Raw genomic sequence first — 19,534 nt, 5'->3', positions numbered from 1 at the left:
ACAGGCAGATCAGGTATGGCGACAAGATAATCTGGCAGAGGACAGGTGTGAGTATAGGGCTTAAATTGTGAGGGACCGATGAGGTGAGGTGGGGAGGAGGCCAATGAGAGCTACTGATGTGGGAGGGTCTGAAATGACATGCAGGTGAGTAATTCAATTAAATTCTGTTTATTTTATATAGCCCAATTTCACAAATTACGAATTAGCCTCAGAGGGCTTTTACAATCTGTACATATGCGACATCCCTGTACCTGGACCACACATCGGATCAGGAAAAAACTTCCAAGAAAGGGAGAAAAAAAACTTTCACAAAGAGAAAAAAGGGAAGAAACCTTTCGGAGAGCAACAGAGGAGGATCTCTCTCACCGGATGGACAGAAGCAATAGATGAGGGGCGCATCAGCAGGGCCATAAAAGGAGGCCGACTCACCAGGTAGGAGGCATCAGACACAGCCAGGTCTATAATACGTGAAGTCACGAAGACTCCGGGGAGGAAGCAGAGGATGTGCTATGGCAGGGGTGTCCAAACTTTTTGCAACTGGGGCCAATTGTGATAAAGTAAAGATGCCCGGGGGCCAATAGTTCCTTTAGACATTTTTTAAACCACAAAAGTTACATGAAAATACACTGTTTATAAAACAATTTATTTTTACTGTCACAATTACTTTTATTTTTTAAATGACAATGTAACCACATATAATATAACCAAGTCTGCCTTTCATTCAGTCAGAGAACAATGAAAAAGCTGTGTATAGAATACCTTACATTTCTATGAGTTACATAATGTTGCAATTAACCTGTTTTACACTGAATACCTTTTCAAGATAATATCAATAAAGTGCAACCTGTGAAAAAGGAAACAAAATAAGATCAAATATTTGGGCATAAAGAGTTTCCTGAGTGTTAGTGACACTGCATATCTTTTCAAAATAACAATAACGTGCAACCTTTGAAAAACAAAACAAGTGCAGATATGTCTGAGTCATTAAGTTTTTTTCTATGTGTGATAAAATGGGATTTCCACTACACCTCTTTTTAAAACGGGGTTGCAGGCTTGATACGGCCACTCTCCATAAAGCTCAATGTTGAGCTCTTGTTTTGAAGGGCAACAGCTGGAACGCTGAGAGGTAACACCTGGCAAGTCTCCAAGAATCTCGTCTGTCGCGAATGCGCAGCGTAACCGGTTAACGTCGTAAAATACACATTTACACGAAAGTCGGCGACAGTCATTTCGCTCTTTATTTATTAATGACTTAGTTTCATGTCCGTGTAGTTTGTAATATGTGAAGTTCTCAAACAAGGTCTTGAAATAAAAGAATCTGCATTTCCCCTCGCGCCCCACCTCGTCTCTGCTCTTGAACCCGGAGCAGAGAGCTACTTTGAGACGACTTGTCTTCACCACCGTGGGAACGCAGAGGTGTCGGTTTGCTGTTCCCGCGACATATTGGACGCTCTCTGCCGGCTGGTTGGAGCGTGCTCACCTATATGTGCGCACCTGCCTGTGCGAATGGGGGCGGAGCTCCGCCGCGATACCGAGAGCCAGGAGAAGTGTGAACGCCACCACGTAGAGACAGAAATTACATGCCGCTGTGGAGATACGATCAATAATATACGACCGTTTAGTTGAATAAAACAACCTGACATTACTTATGTTGTAATCTGGCGCTATAGAGAACATGTCAGTGGGCCGGACCCAGGGCCGGAGTGGGGCCACTTTTCAGCCCGGGAATTTCAGGCTCAAGACCAGCCCACTTTTTTCATGGTAGTGGAAATTGGATAAATGAAGCAACAGTTCAGCTCTTACTATCCTGTAGTTCTTTTATTAATACCATGGTCCAACAAATAATGTAACGGTTAAATACAACAATAATAATCCACTTAAAATGAGAAGTTAACAAAAAATATGCACAACATTAAAAAAGGCAGAAGGGCGTAGCAGGGGTGTCAGACTCAGATTAGGCAGTAGGCCAGATTTGTTGGAGTGAGACCTCATGGGGCCGTCATTGGCATGGTCATCATTTTTCTGCATGAGTATTATATAGTGGTGATTTACTCCTTTACTACACCCACTTCTGAGCAAACAATGCATATTGGTTCACCAAGTACTGTCATATACTGCTCTTTCTTAGAATATATAACTTTAAATAATATAGTTTCCTCTGTTATCCTCTCTACCTGTCCCTGTCGTCATGGCCTCCTCATTGCAAATGTCGGGCTCATCATTTTCAGCAGGAGACTGTCTTATCTGCTGCTCCGAAGCTACAAAAAAAAATTAAGTCATATTACTGCATACTTCAATATCAATAGTATATATCAATATTTGCATAATATTTGCAAAGTCTATGGATCGCCATATTTTGGGTGATATAAAAAGGCTAATATTTTAATTCAATTTAATATTTTGCTTTGGAATAGGTTGACAACGCTACAATGATATTAATCAAGGCTACAACGTTAGCCGAATAGTTATGTTGCTAATCATTAGGCCTTTGTCTCTCTTTACCAGTTGCCACTTGTGTTTGTCCTCTTGAAAATAAATCTGTAAGCTTGGCACATTTGGCAGCATCCTCCTCCAATGCCTTTCTTTTTTTCAACCTGGCTTTTCAGCCCCTCCTGCCCTCTTCCTCCCTGACGCGTATCGTTGCGGTCGGGCCGGCCCAGCTATCCGTAGCTGAGAGAACTTTTTGGAAAAGACGGCTAAGGACCGAACCAACTCTATTATTTGGGAGGGGTGAACTTCCTCGCACGGTAACCCATGCAGAGGCTGCGGTGTCAGAATGCGGAACATGTGTAGCCCACTTTAAGAGAAGATGGACTAACGTGACAGATGTCAACAAATAAAATTCTCGACCGGCCCAGAAGTGAAGCGGCCCACCGGGAACTCTCCCGATTCTCCCGATTACCCACCCCGGGCCTGGCCGGACCCCCACCCTGTTCTCATGGTATGGGAAACACAAGTAATTCCCACCGCTCCTGAAAGCGGCGGCCCTCACCAGTGGCGTCCCTAGGCTAAAAGCCCCGGATGTTTTTTCATTAGTCCCGAATGTTTTCAATCCAAAAAAAAAAAAGATTTGGTACACAAGTGGTTAACACCTCCAGGTCGCACGTGACGTCATTCACCCAAAACAGCGGAGTCAGACTGGTAGCAGGCGCACGTAACAGCAAGCTGCTGTCTGAGAGTGTTTCTATGTCTACAAATTTCGCTGCTTCACTCCTCTGGGCTTAGCCCAGCGCCGCCGCTCCCATAACGCGCATCGCTCTGCCGTGATACGCGCGACACACAGGTGAGCACACTCTCACTAGCCCCCCCCCCGTCGACAACGCTCGCACTGGCTAAGCCCCGGATGTATCCAAATCCTAGAGACGCGCCTGGCCCTCACTGTCAACTTTTCTCCTTTTTTTTTTGCCGTCGCCATGGCAAATAGGTTTCGAGAAGGGTTCACGCCACGGATGCAGAGCCAGATACATTAGAAAGGAGGAATTACGTCTTTCAAGTTTTTATGATTTATTTATTCTGACAGATCTGGCGGGCCACAAATAACACATTATATGACCGATGTCGCGGGCCGTATGAAATCTGACCGCGGGCCGCGATTGGCCCGCGGGCCGGACTTTGGACACCCCTGTGCTATGGAGATATGTAAATTCATTAGGGAGAAAGAGAAGACGACATAGGTGCTAAGTGTATCCTAAAATGTCCCCCAGCAGCCGATAAGCCTATTGCAGCATATCTAGGGGCTGGACCAGGGCAAACCTGATTCAGCCATAACTATAGTTAAGCAGGGGACCTTACCGTCAATGTGTCCACAGAAAAGTCTGGAGGTAAGATTTTGCTTTGTTCGGGAAAAATGAGGATCATGAACTGTAATATACTGTGAGCTGTTTTTCTGTATTGTAGAGTTGTGACGGTATAACCAATTTTTTGTGTGTATTTCTTTGAACTGTCTTGCAGTTGTGCTTCAACCAGATCAAGCAGAAATTTCCTTTGAGTCGAATGTGTCAGACACCGTATCCTCTGTGCCTTCTGATTCATCTGATGTAACAATAACTCTTGAGAACGATGGTGGGAGGAAAAGGACCCACGACAATAGGGAATCAGCTGAAGCGGTATATAGCACATTACATTTGTTAATAAAACTGAAACCCAAAGACATTGTCCAAACGAGCAGTGCTCTTGTTGCCGTAAAGGTTAACATGATAACTTATTGTCTGATTCTTTTTATTTTTAGATGGTGAGAGATGTTCTTCAGTCCAAGCCAGGGGGAGTAAAAGTGTTGCATGAATATGACAAAACAAAGACATTGACGGATGGTACCCGGCGACATATGATAAACCTACTGGTGGCTGACATGATTGAAGTTCATGGGTAAGCATTTTATGTTCTCTGGTGCCCACCTTAAATCTATTTTTTCTTCATAGCATAAGATGCAGTTGTTACAGAACCCTGTCACATTATTAAATGATATATATATATATATATATATATATAAATATAATCTCATTTCTGGAGCAAAAATATTAAAGCAATTAAGTTATACAAATTAATTAGCCAATGGGAAAACCGGGCGAATGTATGATCAGTGCAAAAGAAGCCACGGGAATTATAAACAAAAAGACTAATATTACATTACATTACATGTCATTTAGCAGACGCTTTTATCCAAAGCGACTTACAATAAGTGCATTTCAACCTAGAGTACAAACTAAGAACAACAAGAATACAGGAAGTAACATTTCCTCAACATAGTCGAACTACAAAAGTACCATAAGTAAGTGCTATTTAAGTGCCACTGAAGTGCTAATCTGTGTTTTAATCCAGATATAGTCGGAAAAGGTGTGTTTTCAGTCTCCGACGGAAGATGTAGAGACTTTCTGCTGTCCTGATGTCAGTGGGGAGCTCGTTCCACCACTGAGGAGCCAGGACAGCAAACAGTCTGGATGTAGAGTGATTAGCTCGAGGTGCAGGAGTCACAAGTCGGTTGGCTGTTGCCGAGCGGAGCGAACGTGCCGGGGTGTACGGTGTGACCATATCCCGGATGTAGACGGGGCCCGATCCGTCTAGAGCACGGTACGCCAGGACCAGTGTTTTGAAGCGGATGCGAGCAGCCACCGGTAACCAGTGGAGAGAGCGGAGGAGCGGAGTGGTATGGGTGAATTTCGGGAGGCTGAAGACCAGTCGAGCTGCTGCATTCTGGATGAGCTGCAGAGGTCGGATGGCCTTAGCGGGTAGACCAGCCAGGAGGGAGTTGCAGTAGTCAAGGCGTGAAATGACCAGAGCCTGGATCAGAACCTGCGCCGCCTTCTGAGTAAGAAGAGGACGTATTCTCCTGATGTTGTGCAGCATGTACCTACAGGAACGCGTCGTCGCAGTGATGTTGGCCGTCAGGGAGAGTTGACTGTCGAGTGTCACCCCGAGGTTCCTGGCAGTCAGGGTAGGGGCCAACACAGAGCTGTTGAAGGTGATAGTCAGGTCGTGGGTGGGGGAGCCTTTCCCTGGAAGGAATAGTAGCTCGGTCTTGTCAGGGTTGATTTTCAGATGGTGAGCAGACATCCACTGAGAGATGTCAGTCAGACAGGCAGAGATTCGCGCCGCCACCTGTGTTTCGGACGGTGGAAACGAGAAGATCAGTTGGGTGTCGTCAGCATAGCTATGGTAGGAGAAGCCATGCGAACGAATGACAGAGCCGAGAGAATTTGTGTACAGAGAGAAGAGGAGGGGACCCAGGACGGAGCCTTGAGGAACCCCAGTAGTGAGAGGACAAGGATCAGACACAGATCCTCTCCAAGTTACCCAGACTAACGTTATAGTTATCATGATAACACAAATCATTTGTTTGCATTAATATAGTTTACTTTAGAGATGTCTGTCTTTTTTGCTTTCTTCTTGATAATAATACTTATTTTAGTTTGACATTTTACAATTTTAAAGTTTGAAAAATAATATGTTTTTCTACTTTTTAAAGGAGGATCCCACCAACCTATGTGCGAACAAAATACGCTCTTGGCACTACCACTCTATTTCCTTACCTGGGGGATCCTTAATCAACAAATGGATATGTAAGTTTGTAAATGAATGGCTTATACTACAATGTATGTAGGGAGGTTATTCTGAATTTGCCTTGTTTGGCTGTGACCCATCAGTTATATTTAGTTTTGTTCTTTCTTCTCGAATTTTTTAGGAGCACTTCTATGATGCTGACAGTGGATCTGGTTATTTGGCCTGAAGGATAAAGACAGTCCAGCGCGACACTGCAGTTCTATCTCGGAGATGCTCAACCACCTGTACCTATCAAGCTGGACCAAAGAGCAAGAAAAAATTTTGTTGTCTGGGCATCACTCCTCAGATGCGTCTGGTAAGCATCGCTCATTATCTTTTTAAAACATGAATTTACTTGCCTGATTCAGAAATCTTGTCTGAGCATAATGTGGATATATTTATTTTCACATGTAAGTCTTTGTTAAATCTTCTACTTTCTTCTGGTTTCCCCCTAGGCTGGGACAGTGACCTGTCAAGCATCCTACTGCTGGTGCACCTACTTCCCCCTACTGCAAAAGGACCCAAGAAGAGTCCTAAAATTAGCTTGCATCAAGCAATCAAACTTGTTGTGAGATATTTGAGGGTATGCAATGTTTTAATATGCTTCTTTATTTAGTTGTATTCGCAATGCCTCTTTTTGTGAAGAGGCACATATGTTTTTAGTAATGTAGTGGGCCATTAAAATTGTTCCTCGTGCTTCTGTTTTTTCCAGATTGGCGCCAGTGTTGAGACCTTCCTTGAGAGTTTGGAATCAGGACAACCCATCCTCCTGTGTCGGTGAAGAGAAGAACAACATCCAAAGATTCTATGTCATCGTTGACCACAAGGCCATCCCTTGCAAGGCTCAGACGTCCCTGGCAGCTTTCGATGAACTCTTTAAGGCCCACTTCATCTTCAGTGTTCACTACCACGAATCCCTTAACAGCTTCTACACATTCATCCAAACAACTGTGTTCAACATTGATGTGGGACGTACCAAGGAAAGTCCTCGTGTGAAGGAGCTCAGAGCAAGACTGCTGAACACAAGTATCTGAGGTGACGCACATCCTTGGATGCAAATATGTTGATTTGTTTTATCTGCAAGTTACACCACAGAAGTTCTATGTTGCTTTGTAAGCATTTGAGATTTTACCATGGTTTATATCCAGGAAAGACATTACGTTTGAAATGTGGACAGCCGGAATGTTTTATATTATTTTGCACTTATTCAGGGTTCAAGAAACACCTTATTCGTTTGCACCGGGACACTGTTTCAACAAATACTGTCACTGTCACTTCAGTGCTTATTGTATCAAGGAGAGGGATGATTCATTTTATGTTGTTTCTATTGATGAGTTGATTTATTATAGACCCTATGATAAACAGTTATCTAATGAGATGGATGAAAAAATATACATTGTGCCATGTTGTGTGACCCGTGCTATTGTTTTGTGTGACCTGTACTATTGAGGCTGCCATTTAAGAAATGTTATTGTAATGCTATGTTTGTGGTGGGCTTGAAAATACAATTTTATTTGAACAAACTTTTGTATTGATTTTCTTCTTTGTAATTAAATACTAGGAGTATACTGAATTCCAAAGTAAAATTGTACCATATATAGCATTGAGGATTATAACTCCCGACAGTGTTAAAATATATATATAAATCAACTCTACAAGAGTAAAATACAGAGTTTAATTTTAAATCCCCTATAGTGTTACATAGCTCAGCAACTCTAGTCGGTGTTAAAACAATATACAGATAGTGTTAAATTCTGACACTGCACACTAGTGTTGTGTAAATTCAACACTGGCCTGTGTTGACTGGTGTTAAATGTCAACTATTGAGAGAGTTGCTTCAACTCTATCACAGTGTTGATCTTTTAACACTTTTAAAAGTGTAGTTTTAACTCAAAATGGGGTGGACCAATATAGACACTTTCAAAGTGTTGAATTTAACTCTATTGGTGTTGAATTGACACTGCGGATTTTGCTGTGTATTAACACTATTCAATAGGAAAGAGGAATCTGTGCCAGTTGTATACATGTATACATTGCATATTTAACCCTGACCTTGGCCATGCTGAAGAGAAAGAAAATCGGTTGGAAAACGGAAAATAAACATGTTTTGTTGAGCCTTAAACCTCTCTCGTTTGTCTTTTTATAGACTAATATTACTAAAGTATGTCATCTCTTGATTCTTGTGGTGAGATTCATAAATTCTAGTTTATAACCCCAGGAATGTTACATGTCAGATATGCGCTCTAATGAGGTTATAGCAGGCTTAAGTTGTAATTGCAAAATGATTCACACTTCTTTGTTTTAGATATTGTGAGTAATTTAATGAATGTGATTTTGCAAGGTTTTTCCGCAGGAATCAAATTATTCTATGCTGAACCTTTTTAAGAACCTTTATCTTTCATATGTTTTACGCTATCATTTATTATTCTACCCACATTCTCTCTTCCCCTCTGTTCTTTCTCAGTAGAGAGTCGTCATCCTTGTTACAAACACGCCTCGCCTAATAGTACTTCAAACATAGTCACAAACATAAACATGACTCAACCAGCCAGTTCAATGGAAGTTGAGGCTCTGTATTTTTTTAATGCACCGTGAAACTGGTTTGTCTACTGTGAAAGGCAGAAGTTGTTTCCTGGTAAGAACACCTTTTCTATTCACGAAGACCTGCTGATAGACAAGGGATGAAACCTGACAAGTTGTGACGGGGCTTAGAAATACCAAAAAACTGAGCTGAAAGGGAACGTGTGTCACAGCATTGTGTGTCTGAAGTTTAGAGGGCATGAACATATCTGAGTGTATAGTTTGAGACCGTAGAGAGGAACTTCCAACCCCATCAGACCGGAGACAAAACAACATACTTTTATTGTTATTTGTTCTATATCTTTTAGTAATATAGTGGTGATTGTGAAGAGCTGCATTGAAGAGGAGGTGAACCAATAGTAAGGCCCAGTCACATAGTCCAAACTCACAGACTGACAGAGGGGTCAGGGGTCAAATCATAGGGTTTTCGAGGCTCTCTCACACACATTTTGAGCCCTTTATGAACTCTTTCATTTAGTTTGCATTGAGCCGTAAAAAAAGAAACAAAGGTAAACAAAGAGATCGGTACGTGTGTTCAGCCTGGCAATTATATTTCCACAACAACTTTAATTAAAGATTAAAGATGGAACATTAAAAACATGAAATCAGAGGATATTTATTTATTTATAGATCAAATATTTCATTTTGTCATTGAAGCGGATTTGACTCAAACAAGTAAATAGATCAGTGTTTTTTTACTTGTGAGGAAAGAGCCTGAAAGACGTTTAAATCTGATTTTGGGGAGGTCCTGGAACAAGGATGGCAAAGTGCTGTCCCATTCATATTAACACAATGTCTATCCCTACAGACTCTCACACTCAACCGTTTATCAGGTGATGTCTGTAGGTCCCTGAGGTTTCAGGGTTTACATTGGGATCGGGCCCAAATATTCAGAGTACCAGGAAGTGATGTTCAGGAAGTTTCTTTTTATTTAGTTTGAGTACAGTGTTAATGATGATGGTTAGTTTACTATCAACTATGTATGGATGCATTAGTGTTTAGTGGTTAACTCTCCTGTTTCGAAGTTTGAAAATCTAGGACAAATATGTGGCCATACTTTTACTGTTTCTACTCAATAACAATTAATTTCTAACAACTGCTAATAGTTTTAACATTGCAATTCATAAACATATTTAGATTTTTCAATGATTAAGACATGCATTTTGAATGTAAATGAGGTGCTAACATCAAAATAGAGGCTGTTTATCAAGGACCCCTACAGAACCCACCAAGCATCATACTGCAGGTTATTTCAGTCCTGTGGGGTTGTTGTAATTTTTTATATAATCTTGTGATGGAAACACCAAAGACCATTTTCAAAACCCAGAACTGAAAAATTCAAGTTTTAAATGAATCTCCTGTATTTTAGTGGATTATTAAGCACAATTAATGGTAAAAATGTCTATTTATGTCAAAGAAAAACACATATTTCCAACATCAGCATTAAAGGTAAATAATTTATAATGAAAAAAATTATTTAGGTATTCTTTTATTTGTCTTTTGTTTGTGAAAGAAACATCTTTAAATGTGCATGTGGCACATTTCTACCTCAATGATACATCTTTTTTTTATGAAGTGTAAACTACTAAACTTTATAGCTCCTGTGTTTCCACCAATTTCTGCTCATGTACAAACCCTTTTTGCATAATTTATTCCACATATTTGTGTTCTGAGAAGTCGAGAAAAAAATGACATTGAGAAAATAAATCCACCTACCTGATAGAACAGAAAACTATTCTAAGAGACATAAATGTCATTGTTGTGTAAAATATAGCATACAATAATCTTGTTATCTATTAAATAGCATCACAAACACAAACAAGTGGGCATCAAGGGTGGCAAGAAGCAAAGAATGAGGAGGAAATATGTCACACAGAATAGGGATGGTTTTGTTTTATAGTTACTCTTAGTGATACTGCATATCGATTGGTTCCTTCTCAAAAATCGTATTGGATTTTGTGAGGGAAAAAAGAAAACGACAATTAAGAAAAGAATAGACATTTCTTTATTCAATCGGATTAATTGTATGTAAACACATTTGAGCAGCAATATAGAAAGTTAAAAAAATCTTTAAAAAACCTTTGCAGCTCAACAATTTGCTAAAATTGATGTGCCGTTTTTTCAAACTCCGAATGGCATAATACCGTGAGTGGACGGCTGCTCGCCAAACATTTCTGCAGATTTATGTTCTGCTGAATGTTTTGGTAGAGCTGCTCATATTTCCTCTTTCACTTTTAAGAATTTAATTGCATTCATGAAGAGAAGAGTTCTCAATGTGGAGTGAAATGTAGCCACACTTTGGATCTTTGTCTGATCATTGTGTGTGTGTGTGTGTACGTGTAAGAAATGTAGCCACACTTTGAATCTTTGTTTGATCATTGTGTGTGTGCGTGTGTAAAAAGAATGTAGTCAGCATACTAATCTATTCCGCCCCTCCCTCAAAATACTGAATGCTTCTTCACATATTTGTCTTTGTTTTCATTTATCTCAGTTACAGTTACTCAGGAACAGGTTTATTACCAAGAGATAAACCCCAAAAAAGTCACATGAACCAAACCGGTTTACTAAGAACAAAAGCCAAACTGCAGAGGCCGTAACACATCACCCTTTATCCTCCATCTTTAGCTCCACCTGCTTGTGTGATTCAAAACTCCACCACTGACGTCTGCCATCTGACCAGATTATCCGAACTGCTGAATGAAAACTAGTCCATAGGACATATGTCAAACATTATGGGAACCCCCACCCTCCTGAAAAACAACACAACCAGTATCTTTAAATGACAAATATAACCACCGTGTAAGATTCAGAAAAATTCTTACTGCAATCATATTAGGATCAAGAGCAGGGGCAAAGAATCCTTTCTGAACATTAATGCCTTTCAGATATGGAGCCCAATATATCAAATATTAATATAAATGTAGGTTTTATGTGCGTATTCATGTAACCAAGTTCTAAATGCAAACATTTGACCATAAAACATATTCCCCCTTAAACTACACCCCTATACTAACCCCATCCCTCAAAATACAGGATGATTAAAAGGTCCTCAAAATACCGCAAAATGAAATTCTCACTGCAGCTTTGGTTTTCAAGTTTTTAAAAAGAGCGAATAGAGACACACAACCAGCAGCTGGGACGAGGTTCTTCAGGCTCCGCGGAAAGAGTCGGGGAGGTTCTTGGCGTACTCCACCAGCTCGTAGGACTCTCTGATGTCTGCCAGACCGAACCAGAAGACGGTCCACCCTCCTTTAACAAAGCTGCCATCACAGTGTTTGAAGTACCTGAAAACACACCCACCCACACGCGCACACACACACACACAGAGAGGGTCCAGGGGCCGTTGTTTATTGTGAAATCATTTGGTAACAAGGCTAAGGGCCTTGTTTCAATGGCCAAACAAGTGCAAAGCGGTAGGTCTCGCGATGCAGGTGTCTTCAAACGCACCTGCCATCTTGGTCTACATATGAGCAGCAAAGGGCAGTGGTGAGCGAGGAACATAGAACACAGGGTGTGGTGGTTAGTAGGCAGGTCACATCGTTGCCACTGTTGCCAGAGCTGAGCCAATCACAGGGAGGCATGCTGACAAGCAAGAGTAGCACGATGTGAACACACGCCACCACAAACCTGTCATCTTGGCAGCTAACGGATGAACTGAATAACGGAACGCCCGGAAAAGCCTGGGTTTTTTTTCCTGTTCTTTTCTGGGTTTTAAAATGGAAAAGCTGTGACGGAGGGGGCTGCAGCATAATGAAAGTTAATCCCGAAAGAAAGAAGAAAAAAAGGCAATCGTTATAGTTTAAGTGTACATTATATTTTGAATATTTTCACCCCTTTTACCTTGGCATCAGAATTGTGCTTCAAACAGGCAACTGAAGCCACTACCGTTGCTCTTTTCAAAGCCAGACTGGACCAAAAATGTAATTTGACATCGTTAGTTTGTTTGACTAATGGGAGCTTGCCAACTGCCATGTGAGTTACCCTGGGTAACACACTGACTATCGATGAGTACCCTATACCAGCGGTCCCCAACCTTTTTTGAGCCACAGACCGGTTCCGTGTCAGAAATTATTTTCACGGACCGGCAATATAAATGACGTAATAAATATGACGTCATACAATTATACGAAGGGCATAAAGTGCCAAAACTACAACTCATCATTACGCCGAATTATTGTGAGCCGTGCGCTTGTTTACCTGTAACGAGCCGCTAATGGAGACGGCGACACAGACGTGTGTTTGGTACGCTGCTCCTAACCGAGTTCTGGTCGCTGTCATTAGAACACCGGCAGAGTTGTTGTGTGAAATGTCCCTTAAGGCCACCGTCATTTGCATCTCGAACAAATTTTCTTCTAGCTCGGACGGGCTCGATTCACCGGGTGGGTTTGTTTACAAATGGGTTGCAGGTCTATTCTTTTGCAGTCGGGTCTTTTGTGGTTAGAGTACCGCTCAAACTCTTTTAAAAGCCTCTTCCACCCGGTCAACGTCTGAAACATGTCGAATATTCCGCTGTTCACTCGCCCACACAGCAGCGACTTTATCGGCCAACTTGAAAACAGTTGTCATTTCCCTGAAGTGACAGAATTCATTGAGCAGGTTGAATATATTTTAAGATTTTTTGTCACTGAAATGTGCCGCCAGCAGAGGGTTCGGCGCGTGAGACTCGCCTGCAGCGATAAACCCGAACTTTAAGACTCCTGAAAGCGGCTCAGACGTACACATGGGTGTATCCGGTCCTTTTTCCAAATAATATATTTTTCCGACTGATTAAAAAAAATATATTACAACTTTTTTGATTCACTTTTTTTCCGCGGCCCGGTTCCAACCAAGCCGTGGACCGGTACCGGGCCGCGGCCCGGGGGTTGGGGACCCCTGCCCTATACAACCACACCAGGTGGGCTAAAGGATTTATATATAGTAAAGGTAAGGGGAGTTTATCTATACAGCACATTTCAGGCAATTCAAGAGAATAGAAAATTAAAAACAGATTTTTAGCTTGTTTTTATTTTCTATTCTAGAATCTATTCTTGGCAACTTCATAATGCAGACGCCTGCATCACAGGGGGAAATGTTTTTTGAACGACTCTGGACGTGGCAAGCACTAAAACATTAAACAGAATTTTGATTTAGGATTTGTATACATAAAGAGCACTAACGTGAGGCTCCAGAATTATGTAAAAACAAAAAACAATGGACCCACTTGAAACTGAGGTCCATACGTCTCCAGGTTACACACCAGTTCAGGTTTATCACTCTTTAAGGGTTCTCGTTCTCTCGTGTCATTTGTTTTAAAAAGGAACGCACTCACAATTATGTTTCCTGCGTGGTGTGAATACACTCACTGTAAGGACAAATTAATGTGATGTAAATACCAACATGAGTTTTTAAATGTGTGTGCGTCTCACCAGGGGTTGATCCTGTTGGTGGCTCTAGACCTCCAGAAGAGTTTGCCCAGGTCCTGTCTGATACATTCCCAGAGGATGTGGCTGGTGCCCTGACCCTGCTTGCTGCTGCTCACCACAAACTTGTCAAGGTAGGGGGTGCCGCTGTTCACTGGCTCCATGGTGATGATAGCCGCCGCGCTATAGCTGGAGGGACGGAGGGATAGAAAAATAGGGGACAGGATGCCAATTGCATTGCTGACACCAATCTGGTATTTATCTGTGGGAATTGTTTTTCACGCACCCTTCGGAGAGGTAGATGGAGTGCAGTCGTCCCTCCAGGGATTCGATGTAGTCTCTCTTGAGAGTTTTGTCAAACGACACGTTGATGAGGGCCAGCAGACGCTCTGCATCGATGCCGTCCATGGAGCTGTACCTGCACACACGGAACATGTATTTACTATAAAGGCAATTGGTGAGTCAAATGCACTCTGTGCTCCTGTACTTTTACATTTTGAAGAAAGCAACCACGTCTTTGTGTCATTTAGGGTTACGTGTCTCGTTACCCCGAGCATGTGTGACGAGTACTTGCCGATGAATAGGATCTCCGTTTTTAAAGAGTGTCCCCGACCCTGTACCAAAAATACAGACAGAAAGAACAAGAATTTAGATCTAAACTTGTGTTAAACGTATTGATGTTCATCACCACACACACATATATATATATATATATGTTCTAGTGCACTCTCGGATGACACCTCAAAATACGATGCTCCCCCACGCATGTATATGTACGAGAGACAGCGAGGTGAGTCAGCGGTCTCGCCTCTGTGGCTGAACAGCTCGGTCAGCAGTGTGTCCGCAGAGGTGATCACCGCAGAGGACTCGGTCAGCAGCTGATTGAGCAGTCTGGCGATGGCCGTCACCCTGCGGCGCTCCACGGTGCTCAGCCACGCCGCCGTGGACAGGACTGGCAGGTCGCTGGGCAACGACACTATGTCCAGCACCTGGAGCACAAACACAAAGTAGGAAGGTTGTACGTGCACTGTATATGTGTATATATATATATATATACACACACACTGGAAACTCAGTGAGAGTGTGCCTTGTTTTCTTGGCTGCGGAGGCCTCCCGAGTTGTTCAGGAACATGACTTTGTGGGGTTGCAGAGCTCGGGAGATTGCTGCCGTCACCTCTGTCTGGTCCAACGCCACCGAGCAGCCCCGCTCGTCCCTTCCCACCGGGCAAACCAGTGGGATCGTCCCACAGTTCAGGCTCCACTGGAGGAGGCTGGTGTCCACCTCGACGGAAGGTGGAGCGCTGCGGAAAGAGGAAAGCAGGTAAAAACAGGTGCATCCGTCTACAGCAGACGTTTGATTTGTTTTCAATTACTTCATAACATTAATAACAAAATCTTGACATCATCAATCCTCTCAGGCCTCTTCATTCCCATTTCATTTGTTGTGTAATCCTTGTGTTTAAACTTGGTATTTCTGCTCCAGATGCATTTTGGGAAACGTAAGATTCAGCACTTTTGGAGCTTGACCCATACTAGTGAAAAGATATCTCAGCCCTGCTAAATACATAATGATATGTTTGATTCTTTTAGGGATGGGTATCATGAGGTACGGGCATCAGTACTCTTATCGGTTTGTTTTCCTTATCAATACTCTTATCAATTTGAGACAACCAGAGTTCTCAAAAGCTACTGGAGTCGCATGTAACCTCTCTTTGGATCTTTGCCTCCTCTCTGCCGTGATGAGAGTCTCACACTGAACTTCTAAAGTGCCGATAGCAGAACCGTTGATTCCTGCTCTAATCGATACTCCGGAAAACGCAGTTTTCATATCAAAACGAGGAAGAAATTAGCTATATTTACAAAATACAAATCCTATGATTAAAGAGTGACTTTGTGTCTGTGTCTAAGTGTCCAGTATTAAACAAGAAAGCCGCTCAGCAATGTAAATCGGTCATTGCATTTGTTAGTCTCCCAACAACCTCATAGAAACAACCCCGCGTTCGTGTGACTGAATGCCAGAAGACAACGGTGGAAAGGTGTTGTCCGGGGTTTGTTGCGTCGTGTGTTGTGGCGGAATATTTAGCTGATTTAGCTGATTTGGACAACGTGGACAAGCGCTGCGAGAATTCTGAACGAGACTTCTCCTCTCTGTGATGTTGTCAGACACTTAGAACACCAATATGAGGTTATCAATGGAAAAAGTACATTGACGGTGAGGGGTTACCCGGAGCGATTACATTGCAGCCTGTATAATTGTCCCCGACTGCAGTACTCTCGTTCAATACTGGACCATTTGTGAAAAGTCATGGTCCCTGTAAGTTACTTAGACACGCAGGAGACAGGGTTCAGGTTGCAAGTTCCCCTTCGAGCACCAAAGTTCACACACAGCTATAGCTTTCAAAAGGATACCAACTCGAGGTCCGCTTGCTCGCCTTTTCTGGAGCACACTCCTCTGCGGATGACGACAGTGTGAATGCGAAGCTCAGTGAAAGGTTGGTATAGGAACCGTGAGTTGTAAATGTATTTTTATTATTATTTGTAAATCCTTATGTGCGCATTTGTGAATCTTTGTGTTTGCATTTGTGAGTCTCTGTGTACATTTTAAATTATTGAGACTAATCTGACCCCGTAGACAACGGGCTACTTCTGCACACCCACAGCACCCTCCTCCCGGAGTCTCAACCGCCCTCACCTGCTCCCACGCGGGGCCTCGCGGAGAAGGAGGAAGGACTCGGCGGAGAAGAGCGGCAGGACGGAGGCCAGGTGTTGCTGCAATGCCTCGGTCAGCTGCTGGCTCCGCTCCACCAGCCCCCGGTCCCACGGGGATCCGGCCACGGGCTTGGTGGGCCCTGCCTCCTCGCAAGCAGACCGGCCCATCACCACCACTAGCTTCATATCCATGCGCTGCAGGAAGGAGAGCCCGAAGGCCAGGCTCTGGACCATTTCCCTGGTGGCAAACACAGAGCTGTCCACCTGGGGGAGAAGAGAGACACAGATGGACGGAGATGCTCCAGACAAAGGGAGACTTTTTATGTTGTGGCTCCTAAACTTTGGGACTTTTGTTTTGTAAATAGCATTCCAAACCCATGTTTGTATTTGCTTTATTTTGATTCTTAGTGTCTTTTATGTTTTGCTCTTGATGCCTGTTTTTTGTACTTTTGTGAAAGGTTGCCCTATAAATGACAGTGTTGTGTTCGATACAATTAAGGTGCGTTCACACCAAAAGCTAAACTATTTTTTCGCGAGACCAAATCCCATGAAAAGTCAACGTACAGACGCTTGTGGCTGCGATAGACGCGATATTTTCCAGGGTGGCGCGTTTGGGGCGACGCGATGTGGCCGACGCGTTGACAGCGGCGCGTTTTCCAGCGGCGCAATTTTCGACCCTAGTTGAAATATTTCAATTTTGAGGCGGTAATCTCGCAACTCGGGCCAATCGGCTCTTGTGTTCCGACGAGACACGGAGATAAGCCCCGCCCCGCCCCGCCCCTCGCGGAGGGTCTCTCGACGCTCATGGCTTGAACACGGTGAATGGTCGAGCGAGTAAACTCACGCGTTTTGGGCGACGCGAAAAATAGTTTCGCTTTTGGTGTGAACGCACCTTTACAGGTAGTGCTCCAGTGTGGCTTTATTTTTTCCTGTCAACTTGCTTCCTTTTTGATAGTTTAAGGACAATCCGGAAAAAAATTATAAACAAAGAAATAGTTTTGTTCCATTTTCTATGTATCATATTCATTATAAAGTCTAAGATTATCTGTTTTAGTTATGCTACCACACGATTTTAAAACATGGCTGTCATAAAGACAATCAATTTACCCCAAAAAAACACTGAAAAAAACAGCACATTTTTAAGATGATAGCCTACATAATAATAAAAAAGACGATACAAAATAATAAGGGGTTGCTATCACATTTCTAACTTTCGGCAATGAGCCTCCATATGTCTACAAACGCCGGCATCTGTGTTTAACAAGTGGACCCCGCCATACCTCCAGTACGGCAAACGCAGTAGACTGAGCCGAAGTCGCTCTCTGGAACTGGTTCAGCCAGTACCGAGCCTCTCGGGGGTTTCCACCGACTTCGTTGAGAAAAGCCTTCACGTCCCGGTAAATCAGATTCCGGTTGGTCGGCATGTGTCGGTCTGCGGCGGGGAGACAACCCAGCTGCTCCTGCTGGGCCAACGCCGCGGATTTTCCTTCCGTGCCGGCCGCGTCCGCGCTCATCGTTCGCCGCTGCGGACCGAACGTCTCCCGCTGCCGCTGGCCACCGGCACACCGAGCCAGCGACGAACATGAAAGGTACCTCCCGACCTTAACCATAGCTCGGCAACCAGAGGCGCTTCCAGTCACTTTGGCCATGTTGCTCGCAGAAGAGCTCTGGGTCCCCTTTCGGGCTGAATGCTGGAGTTTAGGAGAACCGTATGAGTTCTCCCATGGCCGAGTGCGAGCAGCAGGGGCACGAAGCGGGCTGCTGCGTCGGCAGTTCTCAAATTGCATCAGACGCCAGCGGAGGGCGGCTTTGTGCTCTTTGTTGATCCCTAGAGGAGAGTAAGGGGTACTACAGCGACCAGGGCCTCCATGGGCATAGAGTTTACGACTCCGAAATAAAAATCACAAGTACTTTTGTACAACTGAAAGTGTTTCATTTGTTTGATTTATATGATATTCTATTTATGATATGATGTTGTTTTTAACTGCCCCTTTTAATTTAAAGAAAACCTGCATAAATACAATATGTACGGATAGAAAATAGGAGTGTGTACACATTTGCAGGAGAAAGTTTGGTACTTAAGTGGATTCATTATGCAACTCTGTTCAATATCAGGCTGCTGTCCTGCAGTTTAAGACTGCTCTCCAAACAAGTTTCTACAACGTAAAACATGACATAAAGTATGTATAAAAAAAGTTAAATGTACAAGAGAAATAATGGGGAAAACGAGAGAATTACCACAAATACAGAGTTTGCCTGCATCTGGAGTCACAGGTGGATTTTTAGTTACCCCAAAATGGTGCAAACTATTTCAGTAAATGTATGCAATACAATTTAAGGCCAATAAGACATAACTTAAATCAGGCTGTACTAACTAAACACAAAGTAAAAAGAGAAAACTATCTGCAACCTGTCCAAAACAAAACTAAATGAGTGCAGATATGTGTGAGTCATCAAAGTCAAAGTCGTCTTTATTGTACATTTTCGATTTGTGGAACATACAGAGGAGATCGAAAGTATGTTTTTCTCTTGTCCAACATAAAGTGAGTAATACTAATAGTAATAAAGTAATAAAGTGCAAATAATTAACAAAAACAACAGAGAACATTTCGACAACATATCATTTATAAATTAAGAACTATAAATATCACGTTTTATCAGTATTAGTGGCTGCAATGACCCTGCTTTACACTACATATCTTTTTTGAACAAGATTCATGCTGAATGTTGAGCTAAGATCTATATTTTGTTTTGAGAATGGCAACAGCAGAGAATATTAGTTAATCCTAACTTACTTGATATTGCTGTAA

At 42.8% G+C, this 19,534-nt stretch overlaps 1 protein-coding gene across 1 annotated transcript; it reads right to left on the bottom strand.

Moving 5' to 3' along the window:
• Nucleotides 1-10,603: 10,603 nt before the first annotated feature.
• nags (N-acetylglutamate synthase) lies at nucleotides 10,604-18,540 on the bottom strand. Its single transcript, XM_056407683.1, has 8 exons — nucleotides 18,005-18,540; nucleotides 16,708-16,988; nucleotides 15,103-15,316; nucleotides 14,824-15,004; nucleotides 14,590-14,629; nucleotides 14,302-14,433; nucleotides 14,022-14,204; nucleotides 10,604-11,900 (listed from the first exon to the last, which is right to left on the bottom strand). The coding sequence occupies exons 1-8, from the start codon at nucleotides 18,509-18,511 to the stop codon at nucleotides 11,765-11,767; spliced, it is 1,674 nt and encodes a 557-aa protein (XP_056263658.1). The 5' UTR covers nucleotides 18,512-18,540; the 3' UTR covers nucleotides 10,604-11,764.
• Between the last annotated feature and the right edge of the window lie 994 nt (nucleotides 18,541-19,534).

This window comes from Pseudoliparis swirei, chromosome 23, assembly GCF_029220125.1.
Source record: "Pseudoliparis swirei isolate HS2019 ecotype Mariana Trench chromosome 23, NWPU_hadal_v1, whole genome shotgun sequence".
In the NCBI taxonomy this organism is placed as follows: domain Eukaryota; kingdom Metazoa; phylum Chordata; class Actinopteri; order Perciformes; family Liparidae; genus Pseudoliparis; species Pseudoliparis swirei.
The sequence above is the reverse complement of the archived record's forward strand: the minus strand, read 5'-3'. Positions and strand labels throughout refer to the sequence as shown.